Source organism: Chiloscyllium punctatum, chromosome 37 (genome assembly GCF_047496795.1).
Source record: "Chiloscyllium punctatum isolate Juve2018m chromosome 37, sChiPun1.3, whole genome shotgun sequence".
In the NCBI taxonomy this organism is placed as follows: Eukaryota; Metazoa; Chordata; class Chondrichthyes; order Orectolobiformes; family Hemiscylliidae; genus Chiloscyllium; species Chiloscyllium punctatum.
The window spans coordinates 23,566,463-23,583,837 of record NC_092775.1 but is presented as its reverse complement, the minus strand read 5'-3'; the positions used below and the strand labels follow the sequence as shown (position 1 = coordinate 23,583,837).

Genomic DNA, 17,375 nt, shown 5'->3' with positions numbered 1-17,375 from the left:
ATGCCGACCAGATATCATTGTTCCTATTCTTACCCCTCCCCTTGATTCTACTTTATTCCCAATTTTTTCTGGTTTGCCCTCATACTCTTACAACTGTGTTTTCATCAAATCCCCTCCTCCATCCCTTTATTGGGGTCGAGATCTAGGCTATTAAGGTAAAGAGCAGCATTTGATTAAAACTGTAATTGTTCTATTACAAAATCTTTAAATTACTGGAGTAACAATAAACACAGTACACTATGGTTTGCTATTAAACTTACATTTGTAAAACCCTTGAGAATGAACTGTGTGGGGAAGCCAAACTTTGTTAATAATGGCACCAGTTCTAATATGCCAGTACTGTGTACAAATAACTGTAAAATAACTCATGTTAAAGCCTTTATTATCACCAAAGTCTGAAAAGTGCATGCTAATACATTTGCATTCAAAGCTATTTTTGGAACAAATGGAAAAGAATTGAGTGGACAATTGATGAACTCTTTTACAGGTTTGTATGTGAATGATGCCAGTCATACATTTTAATTGTTATTTTATGCTGCACTGTAAACATTGGGATGGACTGTATCACTAACTGTGCTTGGAAAATAAAGCAATATTGTACTGAGATTTAATTGTTACATTTGGCTGTAAAATGATTTTCTGTGAGGAAATCAGACAACAATACAGTTACTGTCCAACCATGAAATGTTGCAAATCTGTTCATTTTGAAAATTAAAGTACATTAATCCTGATTTGCATGTATGCTGTCTGCATGGACGTAGTGGGTGGTGCAGGGTGTGTTTCCAATGTGCTGTCAGTCATGAAAAATTGCTTTTCAATGTATGGAGGACCTCAAATCCTATGTGCTGCATTGAATAAGTGGATGGAAGTTGTTCTGGAGTTCATTATGTTGGTGTGGAAAGAGTGCATGGTGCTGAAGTAGTGCGACCTCTCCTTTTGTCAGAGGATGCTGAGTTTCCAGTTGTGGTCAAGAACTAAAAATAATGTTTGTTGAAAGAAATCTCAAATCTGTTAATCAGTTTGCTCGGCATCAATTTTCTTCAGTGGTAAAAAATGGCTCTCTTGTGACATTGTCACCTTCAATTTGGGTAAGTCATGATTTTGGATATCTTGCAAGGAACTGAATTCATTTACTTTGACCAACATTTGTGTTTTCTACTTTGTAATGTAGTCTATAAGAGTCTTCATCTAATTCTATCAGATTAAAATGCTAGAATTTAGCAGGGTCATTTGATATTCTCTTAATTTTTTTAAAGTGCTCCTTTAAGTTTTATTTCTGGAGAAGTGTATTTTTGTACATGGCTAAAGTGTAAAAAGGCAGAGGTGGTAGTGAACGATCCAACCTGTTTATTTTTTTTTTAAGTTTAACCTGAATAGAAACTTTCCTTTCCTGATTCCTTTGCTGAAAGCACCACTGTCATCCTTTGTGATCTCACCCCAATCTGTATTAGTTATGTGGTGGTAAGCGCAAAAAAATTTGACCACGGCTAGCATCATCCATGGAGAACACTTCAGAGGGTCAATGCAGACTCAATGAGCCAAAAGGCTTCTTTCTGCACTGTGGGGATTCATGATGCTATGAATTTGAGTTTGACCCCATCCTCACTTTGCATACATGTAGTTCCAGCAGGAATACGTAACAGAGAGGGGCCAGGAACCTATTCTAGTTTTTCTTTCTGTAATGTCGGACACGCAAGTCAAGTGTTTCCTCATTGCTACAGCAGCTAAGATCATCTAGCAAAGTAGGATGTAGGAATTGACTGAAGAATCACGCTGCAATACAAAGATACCCTACAACAACTTTTTTCTTTTGCAAACTGTCATCTTAAGCCTCCCTGTCAGCTAATCTACCCTTAACTCCAGCAACATATGTGAATAGTTTCCAGACATTCCTGTCCTTCCACCTGATCATTGGGCAAACCTGCTGTAAAGTTTCACCATGTTCTATCCTTGAACATGCATTGTTCTCCAAGTTCTGACCAATATTTTTTCCTCAAGCCCTGTGTGAGTTCATCTTATTAATGAGTCTATCTTCCAGATACTTTGACTCTATTCACACTGAACTGTTGACCATCTAACTTCCCTTCCTGGTTGCAATGTTAGTTGATATTGTTATTCTTTCTCTCTATTCTTGTTCTATCTCTTCACCCTTCAAATCTCTCTTTATCAACCTTGATGCGGAGGTGCCGGTGTTGGACTGGGGTGGACAAGATCAAAAATCATGTAATACCAGGTTATAGTCCAACAGGCTTATTTGAAATCACAAGCTTTTGGAGCACTGCCCCAAAGTTCACCTGACAAAGACGCATTGCTCTGAAAATTTGATACCACACCCGTGACCTTTATCAACCTTCTCCATGACCTGACCTTTTTGAAAAACATTTTGTCTTGTCCAAGCTTTCCTTTCTATCCAAATCCTTCCTTGGATTGTAGACTTCCAAATCCATGCCCTCCTTTTCCGTAAAAAGAAAATACGATTCTGTCCATGGTTTTTACTGAATGAAATTGGCATTTCATTTGCTGTCTTGGATTGTTGGACTGAGTGGCTTCCTTTTGAATGAAATGCATAATACTGCCCTGTAATCAAGCAAGCTAGTCATTCCCTCTCAAATAAACCAAATCTTTGGCAATCTGATCTAATTATTTTAAATAGAAAATGGTACTAAATTTTATCATCTTGTCCTTTTTGGTTCTTTCCTATTTTTTATTCAATTCATTATCCAGCTCAAAATACATGGAATAAATTCAGGCTTACAGCCACTAGCATATTAAAGGGAACTACCTTGGTTTTTGTGACTGCCACTTTTGATTTGTATACTTTTGCCCTATGGAAAAGCAACTTGCCTGTAAGAATGTGCGGTAAATAGCATTGAATTTCATCTGGGAAGTCATGCATATTAATTTGATGGAATTGGTTACTTTGTGAGGGGTCACCTTGATAAAAGGAAAGGTAGAAAACTGATCAAGTATGCTTTTAAAAAATAAGTGGAAAATGTTAATCTATGTATTTAAGAGTCTCAGTCCGTTTGAAGCACTGCAGTTAGGCTGTCTCACAGGAATAAAAATAGAATATGCTGGTATTAGTGAGACAGTTTGGTAGCATGTGTAAATTAAACAATTAATGTTTCACGTCGATGATTGTTCAGCAGAATTTCGAGGACTTTTTGGACTTCTGGGAGTTGTTGATTTGACCATTGTACATTGAGAGGAATGCATCATTGTTTGCTGACTGAGAAAATCAAATGCAGTCAGGGAAGTTGAGTGTGAACCTGATATTTAGTGAGTGGAGAGTTCAGTGAAGAGACAAGGGTGGGAGAGGAATTGTTTTTTTTCCTTTTGTTTTCCTACCTTTCTCACCCTGTGTGAATAGATTTTTGCTCTACTTCAGAAAAAGGAGCTAGCTATTTGGTGTCTAGTAAGTGGGTAAAGATTATTCCATTAAGTTTACTGTGGTATAAAAATTGGTGATGAAGTGAATACACATTCCTCAAATTAGTGAATAAAGTAATGAAATTATCAACTAAAACTTATTAAGGATGGTAGGACAGATCATGTGTCAAGGCTACAGCTTTTGGGATTGTTGTGATTCAGAGCAAACATATCTGCAGCATGAACTTGAAGTTTGAGCATCTTTGTCTCAAAGTTTTAACTGGAGGCAGAATTAGAGGCTGTGATGCATCAGAGAGGCAGAAACATATTTGAGTATAATGTGGAAAAATGTGTAGTAGTATATTTAGGCAGGAGGAATGAAAAAGCAGAGTAATACTTAAATGGAGAACAACTATGGAAATATGAGGTACGCGGGATCGAGGTGTTCTCGTGCATGTATCACAGAAAGTTATTGTTGCAAGTATAGCACCTAGTAAGAAAACAAGTGGGATGCTGTCTTTACTTCTGAGAAGAAATGAACATAAAAATATGGAAGTTATGCTTGAGTTATAGAGGATATTGGTTAGAACAAATCTTGAACACTGTGTACAAGTAGAATATAAATGCTGGCGGTGGTTTAGAGGTCTAGCTTGGTGCCCAGAATGAGTGTCTTGATTTTTGGAGAAAGGGAGGACAGGTTGGCCTTGAGAGGTGATTTAATTGAAGCATATAAGACCCTGAATGGTTTTGACAAGGTAGAGGTGGAAAGGGTATTTTTGTGAATGAATGCAGAATTGGGAAGCACTGTTTTAAAATATGCTGATTTCCCTTTCAGGAAAAGGATGAGGAGTTTTGTTTTCTCTTTAAGGATTGTGCGACTTTGGAACTTAGTCTCAGAAGGCGGTAGAGGCGGGGTCATCGAATATTTTCAAGAGAGAGAGATATTAATCTTTGCTCAACAATGGATTCAGGGTCATCAGTGTTTATGTGATTATGAAATTCAAAGCACAAACCGATCTTATTGAATGATGGAGCAGGCTAGCTGGCTGAATGGTTCATCTGCTCCTATTTCATTTACCTATATGACTAATATCTGACAGCAGTAAATCAGTTGCTGTTTCACATTCAAATAAAAATATTCACTTTAATAGAACAGTGCAAAGCAAATAATGGTTTAAAAGATTAAGGATTTTTGGATCTGAGTAAATGAGTGCATGTAAGTATCAATTCCTTCATTTGAGCACAGTACAGCCAGGTTTCTAACATGACTGTGAAGCTTTGAAGAACCTTTACCCACTGGTACTCATGGTAGCTTCTCTCCCTGAATCACTCAAAACTGAATTATATTGTGAATTAATTGTGAATTATATATAATCTCCTACTATAATACTGGTGCTTCTTCACTTCCCAAACTGGATCCGTCATTACTTTCTTCCTGGTTGGATTGGACATATTTTGATCAAAAACTTTTGAACCTCAAAATACCTTACATTCTGTACTTTTCCCAGGTTATATTCATGTCATGGAGGGGGAGGCAATGGCCTAGTTTATATCTAGACAATTAATCCAAAGTTCCAGGTAATGTTCTGGGACTCATATTTGATTCCTCCCATGACAGATGGTAGAATTTGTATTCCATAAAATCCGCAGCCAATCTGATGAATAGGAAGGGTTTGGAGGGATATGGGCCAGGTGCTGGCAGGTGGGACTAGATTGGGTTGGGATATCTGGTTGGCATGGACTGCTTGGACCGAAGGGTCTGTTTCCATGCTGTACATCTCTATGACTCTATGGTCATTGGACAACTCATCTAGTTCACTAATGTCCTTTAGGAAACGCTATTTGCCATCCTTGCCTGACCTGGCCTGGCATATGTGACTCCAAACCCAATGTTTGACTTTCAGCTGTCCTCTGGGCAACTGGGGATGGGGCAGTAAATTCTGGCTTTGCCAGCAATGGCTCTATTCCTAATTAGCATAATGAATGTTTCAAAAAAATGAGATTTTTATTTGGATAACAGGTTTACTCATCCATCTCCTTTTCACCAAATGAAATTATTGAAAACAAATGACCTGTAAAACAAATGTAGTAGCTTCCTATCTTTATAAATTTGAGCCGAATTGATTTAGTTATGAGCCAAGTAGTATATAGTAGGCTATGGACCAAGTGCAAAGTCGAGAGTGTGGTGCTGGAAAAGCACATTAGGTCAGGCAGCATCCGAGGAGCAGAAGAATTCGCGTCCAAGTGCAGGTAAATGGGATTCGTGTAGTTTGGTGTTTGGTCAGCATAGAAATTGTGGGCTGAAGAGAATGTTTTATGTTTGTATGACTATTAAACAAACTAAAGACTTTAAACAAACTAAAAGCAATATGTAAACACTTTAGCTTACTTTAAAGCAATTCATATACTAAATTACTGAAAATAACCCCCATTTAGCTTTTAAAACAACCAAAAGTTCATGTTATCGTAATGCTTTGCTCTGTTCCTTAAGTGATTATTAGCATCCTTGGGTTTGCTTCCTATCTTTTTCAGCTCCTTGTCTCAGACCTGATTTGCATGACGTGGGATGAATTGGAGATTATTCACACCAGCCAAGATAGACAAATCTTCCAGTCATGTTTAAATTCATATAAACTTAATCTCTTCAATGTGAAAATAAATTTGTTGGGCAGGAGTTAGAACAAGACATATGAACTCATTGTTCTTCCTTTTTACCTGGAATTAAAGAGAGAATGTATTTCTTTTTATCAGGATAATCCAGGAAGTTCTGAAATTCCATGGCTAGTCACTCTGAAATTTAAGAGCATATGTTCAAACAATTGGTAGCACTTGATACACAAATGAAACTCTGAGATTGGCTTCAAAGAAGTTGACCTTTAAAAGATTTGGATGCTAAAATAATAAATTTCACTAAAAACATTGGACTTGATATCTGTTATTCAAGTGAGTTTTTAATACCTGTGAAAGCAAATGTTAATTTAATTGACAGGCAAAGATGTCAGCACTTAACTGTTATGCACTAATCCATTCTCCAAGACAGTGATGTCACTTTTGAATTTCTTTCTCCGTGTTCTATGTTCAATTTGTACTCAGACTTGGATTTTGAGGAGCTCTCCTGCAGGTTTCTTCTGCTCTTATTGTTAGTATTAGAGACATAGAGTCATAGACGTACACAGTGCAGGAAACGGTCATTCAGCCCATCGTATCTGTGCCAGTCAAAAACAACCACATGACTATTCTCATCCCATTTTCCAGCACTTGATCCATAACTTTGAACGCCTTAGCATCACAACTGCACATCTAAATATTTCTTGAATGTTTTGAGTGTTTCTGCCTCTTCCACCCTTACCGGCAGTGAGTTCTAGCTTCCCCACCATCTTTTAGTGAAAACGTTTTTTTTTATTTGTTGGTTTCGTGTACTTTCTCTCAGATACACTTTATCCTGTCACACTGATTCTCTCCTCCTCTAGCCGAGTATCATACAAATCCATAAATTCTTTTACATTGTATGTAAATTGCACTGGACAGTTCTACAGGTTTTGTGCCAATTTTAGAGTCATATAGTCATACAGCATGGAAATAGACCCTTTGGTCCAACTTCGACCAGACATCCCAATCTGAACTAGTCCCATTTTCCAGCATTTGGCCTAGATCTCTCTAAACCTTTCCTATTCCTGTACCATCTAGATGTTTGGACTTTTTCAAGTGAGTAAAATTGGCAGGAAATTTAAATATAATTTGATATGGACAGAATCATCACAGGTAGACTGAACACATTTTTGGGTCAAACCTTTGGCTTGTGCCCTGGCAAGTAGTCATTGCCTCCATGTTTTATTTTCTGTTTGAGTACAAGGTCACATGTCATTTGGGTAGTGAGGTGGAAATCAAGCCCTACTATTTTTGGAGTCATCACAATACTTGGGTTTATCAAAGGAATCAAAAATCTCCAGTTTACTTCTCTGATAGTCACATATTAACCAGATTTTTGTACTTCTCAAGAATTACCATTTATTGCAAATAAATAGATGCTGCAAGTAAACAACTATAAGCTGTTGGCATACAACTCTATCAGTTAAAATTCTAACGACATGTCCATACACACATACAGATTTGGTCACTCAAGCTTTCAGTCTTCTGTCTACTTATCATAGATCATCCTGATATCAAGGCAAAGGGGCATCCAGCTGGAATGTTCACAGGTTAGAAAAGAAGTTGAATACAAGTTTTTACAATTGCACTTTCTTCTGAAATAATGCTATACTAGATTTTCTGAGCGTTACCTTTGTAATCAATACATTATGTTTATGGCTTTGGTTTCCAAGGCAGTGATTTTCACCAGTTAGTCAGCTCTTTGACTGGATAATTGCTCTTGTTATCAGGTCATATCACAGAGCATGATCTGATGAATCATAACGACTAAAGGGTGTATCTAACTTGTATTTGAATTACCCATTGCTATTAGATAATGTGAATTAACAGTCATCTGAATACTTGAAAGTGAAACAAGTCGCTCTTTATTGAATATAAAGGCTTTGATTTTAAGACTTTTAAGGCTTATAAGAGTGAAGTGACAACAGATGGCTAAGTGTAGTTGGAAGTTGAAAAGTTTCTACAATCTTGCACTGTTTAAGAGAAAATGTGGGCAGTGGCTGTTTTAACTGTGAGTTAAAAAATATTAAAAGCATTTATAGTGTTCCTCTAGCTTCCTTGATGTTTCTTGGTGAGTTCTAGGAAGAATCTGAGATAGCTATTGCTTAATAGGCTGAAATTTATTTTCCACTTTGGGTATCACTAGGAGTTTATGTTGCTTGACATTTGTGCACTGTGTGTGAAAGATATCTTTTAATAGGATGGGGTAGTCTTGATGATTTATTGTGTTTGCTTGTAACAAATTATCAAAGGAGCATTTACAAGGTTAGATCTTTTTTACATCAAGTAGATAGCAAACTGACATGCATAACTTAAGGTAAACCAGTAATAATGGAACCACTACTTCTTTGGGAGCTGATGCACTAGAAACTGAGAACTGGGAACATTTTTAGACATTAAGATATGTATTGAAACCTGCCATGGATCATATTACTACGGAAAGCATTTATTTTCGATAATAGAAGCCCAAGTTTGTACATAGAAAAATGACAGGGAGTTTTGTCTTTGAAAGAAATCTCAGGAACTCTGTGGTCAAAGTGTACATTACTGTGATAATGCAAGAATGATAATGGAGCAGTTGTTTACCCTTTTCCAAGTGAAAATGTCTATCATGCAGTCACCTACAAGAATAGTAATTTATGCAGGTAGCTATGAAGAGTTTTCATCTGTAGTGAATTAATTATATTATTAATAAACAAAAGCTGTAGATTCTAAAATACTGGCAAATTTTTGAATATATAAGATGTTAGTTGGAATACTTTTTAGCACATTTCTACAGAAGATATGCAAAAGTGCAACAGTTGTTTTGACTGTAATACCCGGTTGAGAGCCAAAATTGAGAGGCTTTGAAAGTCTTTATTTACTCTAGCACAGAAATCTGAAGGGATATCTAATTAAAATTCTCAATTCTGAGAAGGTGGACAGTGACTTTTTTTCATAGACCCACAGAATCAGTAATATACTTTATACTTTTAATCCACTTTTTTCACACAAAGGGTTATGCAAATATCCAGTCTAAATGACTGTATAAGCCGAGCCAATCACAATAAATAAGAATAAAAGAATTCAAAAGAAATAGAATCAAAACTGAAACCTGCAAAACAGAATCAATAATGCAGCAAGCATAATGAGCTTAAGTCACCACCTTCTGTGCTGATATATTTATGAATTTATTATTTCAAATTTGTCTGTCTTTTAGCTAATTCAATACTGTTTGGAGGCTGGAAAAATCCTGTTCTGCTGAAGAAGAGTATTCTCTTCCATAAAACCTTAAGGCTGTAGTTGTTAGCAAATCCGTTTTAAAAAGTCCAGGAAAATGAAGCATTACACCAAATATCTCCAAAATTTAAAGGCATTTTAGTATTCACTTTTCATGCAGAAAAGATTTATTTTCCCTCTAGTTAGATTATAATTTAATCATTCAGCATTCCTGGTTTGGAACCTGTTTTTAATATGCCATTTTAATTCATTGACCATGAAGTGCTATTATTCAGAGACTTCTGATATATAGTAACTAATTTTCTTTTAACTTTATTTCAGTCCCAAACCATGAATTATGTTGGGCAGTTGGCTGAGCAGGTGTTTGTCACGGTGAAGGAGCTTTACAAAGGATTGAATCCAGCTACCTTGACAGGATGCATCGATGTCATCGTAGTGAGGCAGCCAGATGGCTCATACAATTGTTCACCCTTTCACGTTCGTTTTGGGAAGCTTGGGGTATTGCGATCAAAAGAGAAGGTGGTAAGTTCGCTTTATCAGCGCTTATTGAACCTATATAAACAATCTATGTAATGGGTCTCAATTCTTGAACTAATTGTTCCAAACCTTTTCTCTTGTTTTGCATTTCCACAATTTCAAAAAATATCAGTTTACAACACCAGTTGTAGTCAGATATGTAAGTAATTCCTGATAGAAACATTATTTTGCCATTTTAGTATTTCAACTATTTTTAGTAAGGAATATACTCTCTGAAACCTTGCACAGATGGTGGAAGAATTCTAAACTAAAATTCTACACTTAGAATTTCTGGAAACTAGCCATAAGTTGATATAGTTCTGTCATTTTAGTTCCTTTCTTCACTAAATCTCCATTTCGCTGTGCGTTATCCATCTGTAGAGGGTTGAATCTTGTTTATGGTTGTGTGACGGAAAATATTAAGAAACTTCGTAGAGCTTTAAACTCTTTTTAAAAAATTGTTATGTGCATTTAGTGAACCAATTTTCATCAAATATTTGTGCTTTATAATGATAGAAAATGGATTTTATGATTTTAGAGGATGTGAGAATTGAAATTTGAGATAATGACAGCTTTCATTAAAGTTATTTTTCTTAATCAGTTATGATGTTGGAAATAATACAAGTTTGCGGCATTATTCTGTTGCAAGTAATTTTCATGTGAATACCCAACTTCTTGATTTACATTTAGAAACAATCCTCCATTCTGGAAAATGGAAATCAAAATCATATTTTGAAATATTCTTGAGCAACTCCTTAAGTAAATTGAAGTCTTGTGAGATTTTTAATTGAATAACCATGAGCTGGTGAAGCTTATTGCTATTTGGGCTGAAGCTATGTGCTTGTTTATTAATGTAATAGTTACAAGTATGATGAGAGACTGTAAACCATTAAATATTAATAGCACTGTCCTGAACGAATTTATTTTTATTGGCTCTGTCCTATATTGAAACACATAAATGCTTCTTTACACTCTAAAATATTCTTTAATCGGAACCATGCAAAACAGTTATGATTTTGAAGCATGTGACTTTGAATACAGATTAGCTTTTTGCTGGATCTGACATTCAATTGGAGCAGCGAAACAATGAAGTGCTGGTTATGTATGATGTTTTTATTTATTTCAGGTTGACATTGAAATCAATGGTGAACCCGTAGAGCTACAAATGAAACTTGGAGACAATGGGGAGGCTTTTTTTGTGGAAGAAACTGAGAAAGATGAGGTATGTTGTGTTTTAGAAATAAATTAGGTGTCTCACGCAGCAGTTAAACTTTGGACTTTCATATTTCCAATATGTGTTCACTGTAAACCAATGCTGTAAATGTTTTACTGATGGGTATAAAGTGGGTGTAAGCCATGGCTTCTGGTCAAGTTCATCGTATGCAGCTGGCTTTCATTCTTTGATTTTGATTCAGAAATAATAAAATCAAAAAAAGTTAAAATTAATTCCAATAAAATCCTTAAGAATAAATTCATAGTTGTAGTAATTTTTCTCATTAGGATTTTTGAAAACTGTACAGATTTTTTTCCTAATAATACTTTGCAGCTTTTAGAAGCAGGAGTTTAAGATTCACTCTTCTATTAGATTGTGCCTAATCTTCCTGCTGCTGTTCTGCATTCATTAATGCATTGACCTAACAATGATATATCTATCACTTCATGAAATGTCTAATTCCGCTCTCATGAAGAGTAGCAAGTTGATCTGACATGATTAGTAGCTATTTAGGAAATGGAGTTCCAATTTTTCTCCTTTTTGTGGAGGAAGAAGTGCGACCTGAATTTTTTTTTCCAGAACACTGTATGATATCTCCTTTTTTTGATAGGTTAGCTGAGTTGCCTGGATGGCTGATTTGTAATGGAGAGTAATGTCAACAGTGCTGGTTTAATTCCTGTGCCTGCTGAGGTTGCCATGAAGGTCCCACCTTCTCAATCTCACCCCTCACCTGAAGTGTGGCGACTCTCAGGTTAAACTCACTGCCAGTCGTCTCTCTCTAATAAGAGCAATCTGCTACGACTGTGGTGATTTTACTTCTAGCTGCAGGATTACTAGTTACTGAGGGGCATAGAGTGAATGGAAAGGCATCTTTTCCATTAGTAGAGAGGTTAGCAACTAGGGGGCATGTAATTACAAAGACGTAGAAGGCTAAGAGGAGATTTGAGAACTTTTCTTTCACCATTTGAGAATCATGGAAGATGGAAGTCACTTGTGAAGGACTGGATTAGTCAGAAACACTTGTAACATTTAACGCATAGAGTCATAGAGATGTACAGCATGGAAACAGACCCTTTGGTCCAACTTGTCCATGCTGACCAGGTATCCTAAATTAATCTAGTCTCATTTGCCAGCATTTGGCCCACATCCTTCTAAACCCTTGCTATTTATATACCCATCCAGATGCCTTTTACATGTTGTAATTGTACCAGCCTCCTCCACTTCCTCTGGCAACTTACTCCATACACACACTACCCTCTACTTGAAAACTTTGCCCCTTAGGATACTTTTCATATCTTTCCCCTCTCACATATGCCCTCTAGTTTTGGTCTCCCTCACCTCAGGGAAAAGACCTTGTCTATTTATCCTATCCATGAATCTCATGATTTTATAAATCTCTATAAGGTCACCCCTCAGTCTCCAATAGTCGAGGGAATATAGTCCCAGCCTATTCAGCCTCTCCCTCTGTAGCTAAGGCTGTATTTAGCTATTCGCTTGTATTTGGAGAGACTGTAGTGCTGTGGGCCAAGACCTAGAAATTAGGATTCGTATAGTCAGACCTTTGCAAACCCAATATGCTGTAAGCATCTGAGTCTTTCAAATGGTTCCATAAATCAGAACTTCAGTTTAGCGGCGACAAAGTTGAAATTGTTCTTCCTCTTTCACAAAAGATTATGTGTAGATCTAACAGCATCAAAGAAATTGTTTTTGATAAACCAGGAGAATTCATAGTGTTAGGAATGTGAAGTTTGTAAATTTTTTTAAACCATCTGTGTAATTTCAGGTAAAATAGAATATCCTGGAAAGAAATATTTGGTAGGAGTAATATAACACTGCCAACTGCAGGCTAGGTGAATTCATTACCAAGATGCTTCTTGCACTTGAAGCAAAAGCAAGCACCCTGGCAAGTTTTCTGCGTCTTGTGTTTCTGGATAGAAAATCAGAGTGAAAAGAAGGTTTGACATTGTTATGAAGAGTTGCAGAACGTCTCAGCAGGGGTGAAAGCTCCCCATCCTGTGGTTGACAAGACAAGACACATTCTACTGCAATTTTAAAAAATCTAGAAGATTTATCCTAGCATGAACAGGGAAGAAAAGAATTACTAGAAATACATTTGCAGACAGTCAATTTGGGACTTCTTCAGAAATTGAGGGGTGTATTTTAATGGACTCTTGAAATTGCAACTCGGCGAAACCAGGACAAATTAACCTGTTGGAAGCTGAGTGCAATGCTGGCCTCTGTCCAAAGTAGGATGTAAATGATAACTATAGTGAGGATTTTTCTGGTTCTTATGAAAAGGTGAAGGGGAGGTCATTTTTCTGTAGTTTCGTGTATGAGTTGCCTACCAAATGGTTTAGGTGCTGTTGCTATTTTATTCATTCATGGGATGAGGGTGTCACTGGCTAGGCCAGCATTTATTGCCCACCCCAGAGGGCAGTTAAGCGTTAATCACATCGATGTAGATCTGGAGTTACATGTAGGCCAGAGCAGGTCACAATAGCGGTTTCCTTCCCTTAAGGATGGGTTTTTCTAACAATCAGCAATGAATTCATGATCATCATTACAATCTAATTCCAGATTTTTATTGAATTCAAATTCCACCGTCTGCTGTGGTGGGATTTTAATTGGTTTAATCCAATAACTGTCTTGAAATGTTAAAATTTTAAGTTGATCATTGGGAATTCAAATCTCTTATTCAAAGTTATTTTGTCCCTTTTGAGATTGTAACTATATCAGGTGCCAGGTCAGTTTTCAGAAGAAAAATGATTAGATTCCCTACAGTATGGAAATGCCCTTCAGTCCAACAAGTCCACACTGACCCATGCCCCTGACTAATGTATCTAACACTATGGGCAATTTAGCATAGCCAATTCACCTGGCCTGCACATCTTTGGATTGTGGGAGGAAACCCAAGCAGACATGGGAAGAATGTGCAAACAGACAGTCTTCCGATGCTGGGATCAAACCTGGGTCCCTGGTGCTGTGAGGCAGCAGTGCAAACCACTGAGCCACCGTGTTGCCCCTGCACGTATTGAGTGGGGTTAAGGTAAGGCAAAAGAACCAAGGTGACATGAACAAATCTGTTTTTATACAGTGAGTTATGATTGGAGTTCACTGCTTGAAAGATTTGGGAAAGTTTTTTTTAATAGTACTTTTTATGAGGGATTTGGTAATATAGTTGAAAGGGAAACGACTCATAAAGTTACGGGGAAAATGCAAAATTGTGGGACTAATTACGAATTTTCCAAAGAGTTAGCATATGCATGATAAAGTGAATATTCTCTTGTTAATAATGTTCTCAAAAAAAATTACCTGAATTAATCAGGTGTGACTTGCATATAACAAAGCTATATTATCCCACACTGATCACATTTTAGTGTTTTAAGGATTAAATGTCTATGACCTTTTGTGACTTAATTTCTCTATATTATTATTATTATTATTATTATTATTATATTATAGACTCCTAGAGATGTACAGCATGGAAACAGACCCTTCGGTCCAACCTGTCCATGCCTACCAGATATTCCAACCCAATCTAGTCCCACCTGTTAGCACCTGGTCCATATCCCTCCAAACCCTTCCTATTCATATACCCATGCAAATGCCTCTTAAATGTTGCAATTGTACCAGCCTCCACAACTTCCTCTGGCAGCTCATTCCATACATGTACCACTCTGTGCTTTAGAAAATTTCCAAACTAATGGTAATTCTGTGAATGTGCTTTGGAATTTTTTCAAACCTATGGTGATTCTATAATTCAAGAAGTCTTTATATCTTCAGTCCCAGTTTCTCCATTCCTTTCAGAAGCTCATTCCTAAATGAAAAAGAAACAGTACTGGTGTGATAGTACGGTTAAACTTGACCAAAATACCACTTTTGCTCTTTTTTTTCCCCACAGGGCATTGTTCCAACACACTTAACAACATCACCGATACCAGTTGAAGGAGCTTATTTTGCAAGAGAGCAAGATTTGGCTAGTCCTGAGTTAATTCAGAATCCGGAACTGCCCAGTCTGTTTAGTGGTACAGAAATTGACAACACTATAAATAATACTTCAGCCAAAAAGAAAAGACGTCGAAGAAGGAAGCACAAACCAGAGAATTCAAAGAAGGATGACCAGGAGTCCTCATCGGATGAGCAAGAAATAGCTGACATGGACATTAGTTCAGAGGAACAGCTGCGATGTGTACCGACAAAGTAGGTTATTGTCAGCCTTTGGGAACTCTTCCATTGCCATGGTTTTACATATTTGACCATTATTTATTTATTATTGTCTTCCAAACTATTTCAATAAGACATTTCACAAGCTTTGAGTCATAGAGATGTACAGCTCAGAAACAGACCCTTCGGTCCAACTCGTCCATGCCGACCAGATATCTTAACCTAATCTAGTCTCATTTGCCAGCACTTGGCCCATATTCCTCTGAACCCTTCTATTCATACACATCCAGATACCTTCTAAATGTTGTTATTGTACCAGCCTCTGCCCTTCCTCTGGCAGCTCATTCCACACAACCCTCTGTGTGTAAAAAGTTGCCCTTTAGTTCCCTTTTAAAGCTTCCCCTCTCACCCTAAACCTATGCCCTCTAGTTCTGGACTCCCCTAACCCAGAGAAAAGATCTTATCTCTTTACTCTACCCATGCCTCTCATGATTTTGTAAACCTCTATGAGGTCACCCCTCAGACTCCAATGCTCCAGGGAAAACAACCCCAACCTACTCAGCCTCTCCCTGTATTTCAAATCCTTCAACCCTGGCAACATCCTTGTAAATCCTTTCTGAACTCTTTCAAGTTTCACAACATCCTTCTGATAGGAGCGATATCAGGATTACACACAATATTCCAAAAGTGGCCTAACCAAAGTTCTGTACAGCTACAACATGACTTCTCAACTCCTATACTCAATGCTTTGTTCCAATAAAGGAAAGCATACCAAACGCCGCCATCACTATCCTATCTACTTGCGACTCCACTTTCAAGGAACTGTGAACCTGTACTCCAAGGTCTCTTTGTTCAGTAATGCTCCCCGGACCTTCCCATTAAGTGTATAAGTCCTGCCCTGATTTGCCTTTCCAAAATACAGCACCTCACATTTATCTAAATTTAAGCTCCATCTGCCACTCCTCAACCCAATGGCCCATCTGATCAAGATTCCATTGTACTGCGATAACCTTCTTTGCTGTCCACTACACCTCCAATTCTGGTGTCATCTTTAAACTTACAACAATACCACCTATGTTCACATCCAAATCAATTATATAAATGATGCAAACTAGTGGACCCACTGCTGATCCTTGTGGCACACCACTGATCACAGGCCTCCAGTCTGAAAAACAAACCATCCACCACCACCCTCTGTCTTCTGCCTTCAAGCCAGTTCTGTATCCAAATGGATAGTTCTTGTATTCTGTGAGATCTAAATTTGTTAATCAGTCTACCCTGAGAATCCTTGTCGAATGCCTTACTGAAGTCCATTTGATTCACATCCACTGCTCTGCCCTTATCAATTCCCTATGTTATTTCTTCTAAAAACTCAACCAAATTCGTCAGACATGATTTCCCACACACAAAGCCATGTTGACTATCCCTAATCAGTTCTTGTTTTTCCAAATGCATGGAAATCCTATCTCTTAGGATTCCTTCCAACAATTTGCCCACCACTGATATCAGGCTCACCAGTTTATAGTTCCCTGGCTTTTCCTTACCATCTTTCTTAAATAGTGGCATCATGTTAGCCAACCTCCAGTCTTCCGGCACCTCATTTGTGACTATCGATGATACAAATATCTCAGCAAGCAGCCCAGCCTTCCCTCAGAGTTTTAGGGTACACCTGATCAGGTCCTGGAGATCTACCCACTTTTACACATTTTAAGACATCCAGCACAACCACTTCTGTAATATGGACTTTTTAATAATAAGCCTCTCCTTAATCTTCCCAATTCTAATGGAAAAAAGAAGTCAGAATTGTAATTCTTGATTTGATACTATCCCAGCAGACATTAACATATTTTTCAATTATTGTATTTTTATCCTATCAAAATAAGCCTAAGATAATATAATTGTGCTTTTTTTAATGTCTTATACAAGATTTACAAAAAAAGGTGTTTAGCTTTGCTTGTTACTACCTCTGTGCAAAACCTGTAAGGACAGTTGAAGCATAGGTGAATGGTAGTCATAGGGAGCTCAATAGTTAGGGTCACAGATAGGGGTTTTTGTGGCTGCAAGCAAACCTCCACCAGGACGGTATGTTGTCTCACTGGTGCCAGGGTTAAGAATGTCTGAGTGGGCACAGCACATTCTGAACAGGGAGGGTGATTAGGAAGAGGTGGTGGTCCGTATTGGTACCAACACCAGAGGCAGAAAGAGAGATGAGGTACTGCAAAGGGAATTTAGTGAGTTATGTAGG

At 37.4% G+C, this 17,375-nt stretch overlaps 1 protein-coding gene across 2 annotated transcripts in view; it reads left to right on the top strand.

The window, feature by feature from the left end:
- LOC140462939 (phosphatidate phosphatase LPIN2-like) overlaps positions 1-17,375 on the top strand; it is a 91,895-nt gene that overhangs the window by 25,240 nt on the left and 49,280 nt on the right. For both annotated transcript variants that reach the window (XM_072556449.1, XM_072556448.1), the window contains exons 2-4: positions 9,559-9,759; positions 10,880-10,975; positions 14,868-15,166. In XM_072556449.1, the coding sequence (XP_072412550.1) occupies positions 9,568-9,759; positions 10,880-10,975; positions 14,868-15,166 (587 nt within the window). In that variant the 5' untranslated portion in view covers positions 9,559-9,567. The remainder of the gene's footprint in view (positions 1-9,558; positions 9,760-10,879; positions 10,976-14,867; positions 15,167-17,375) is intronic.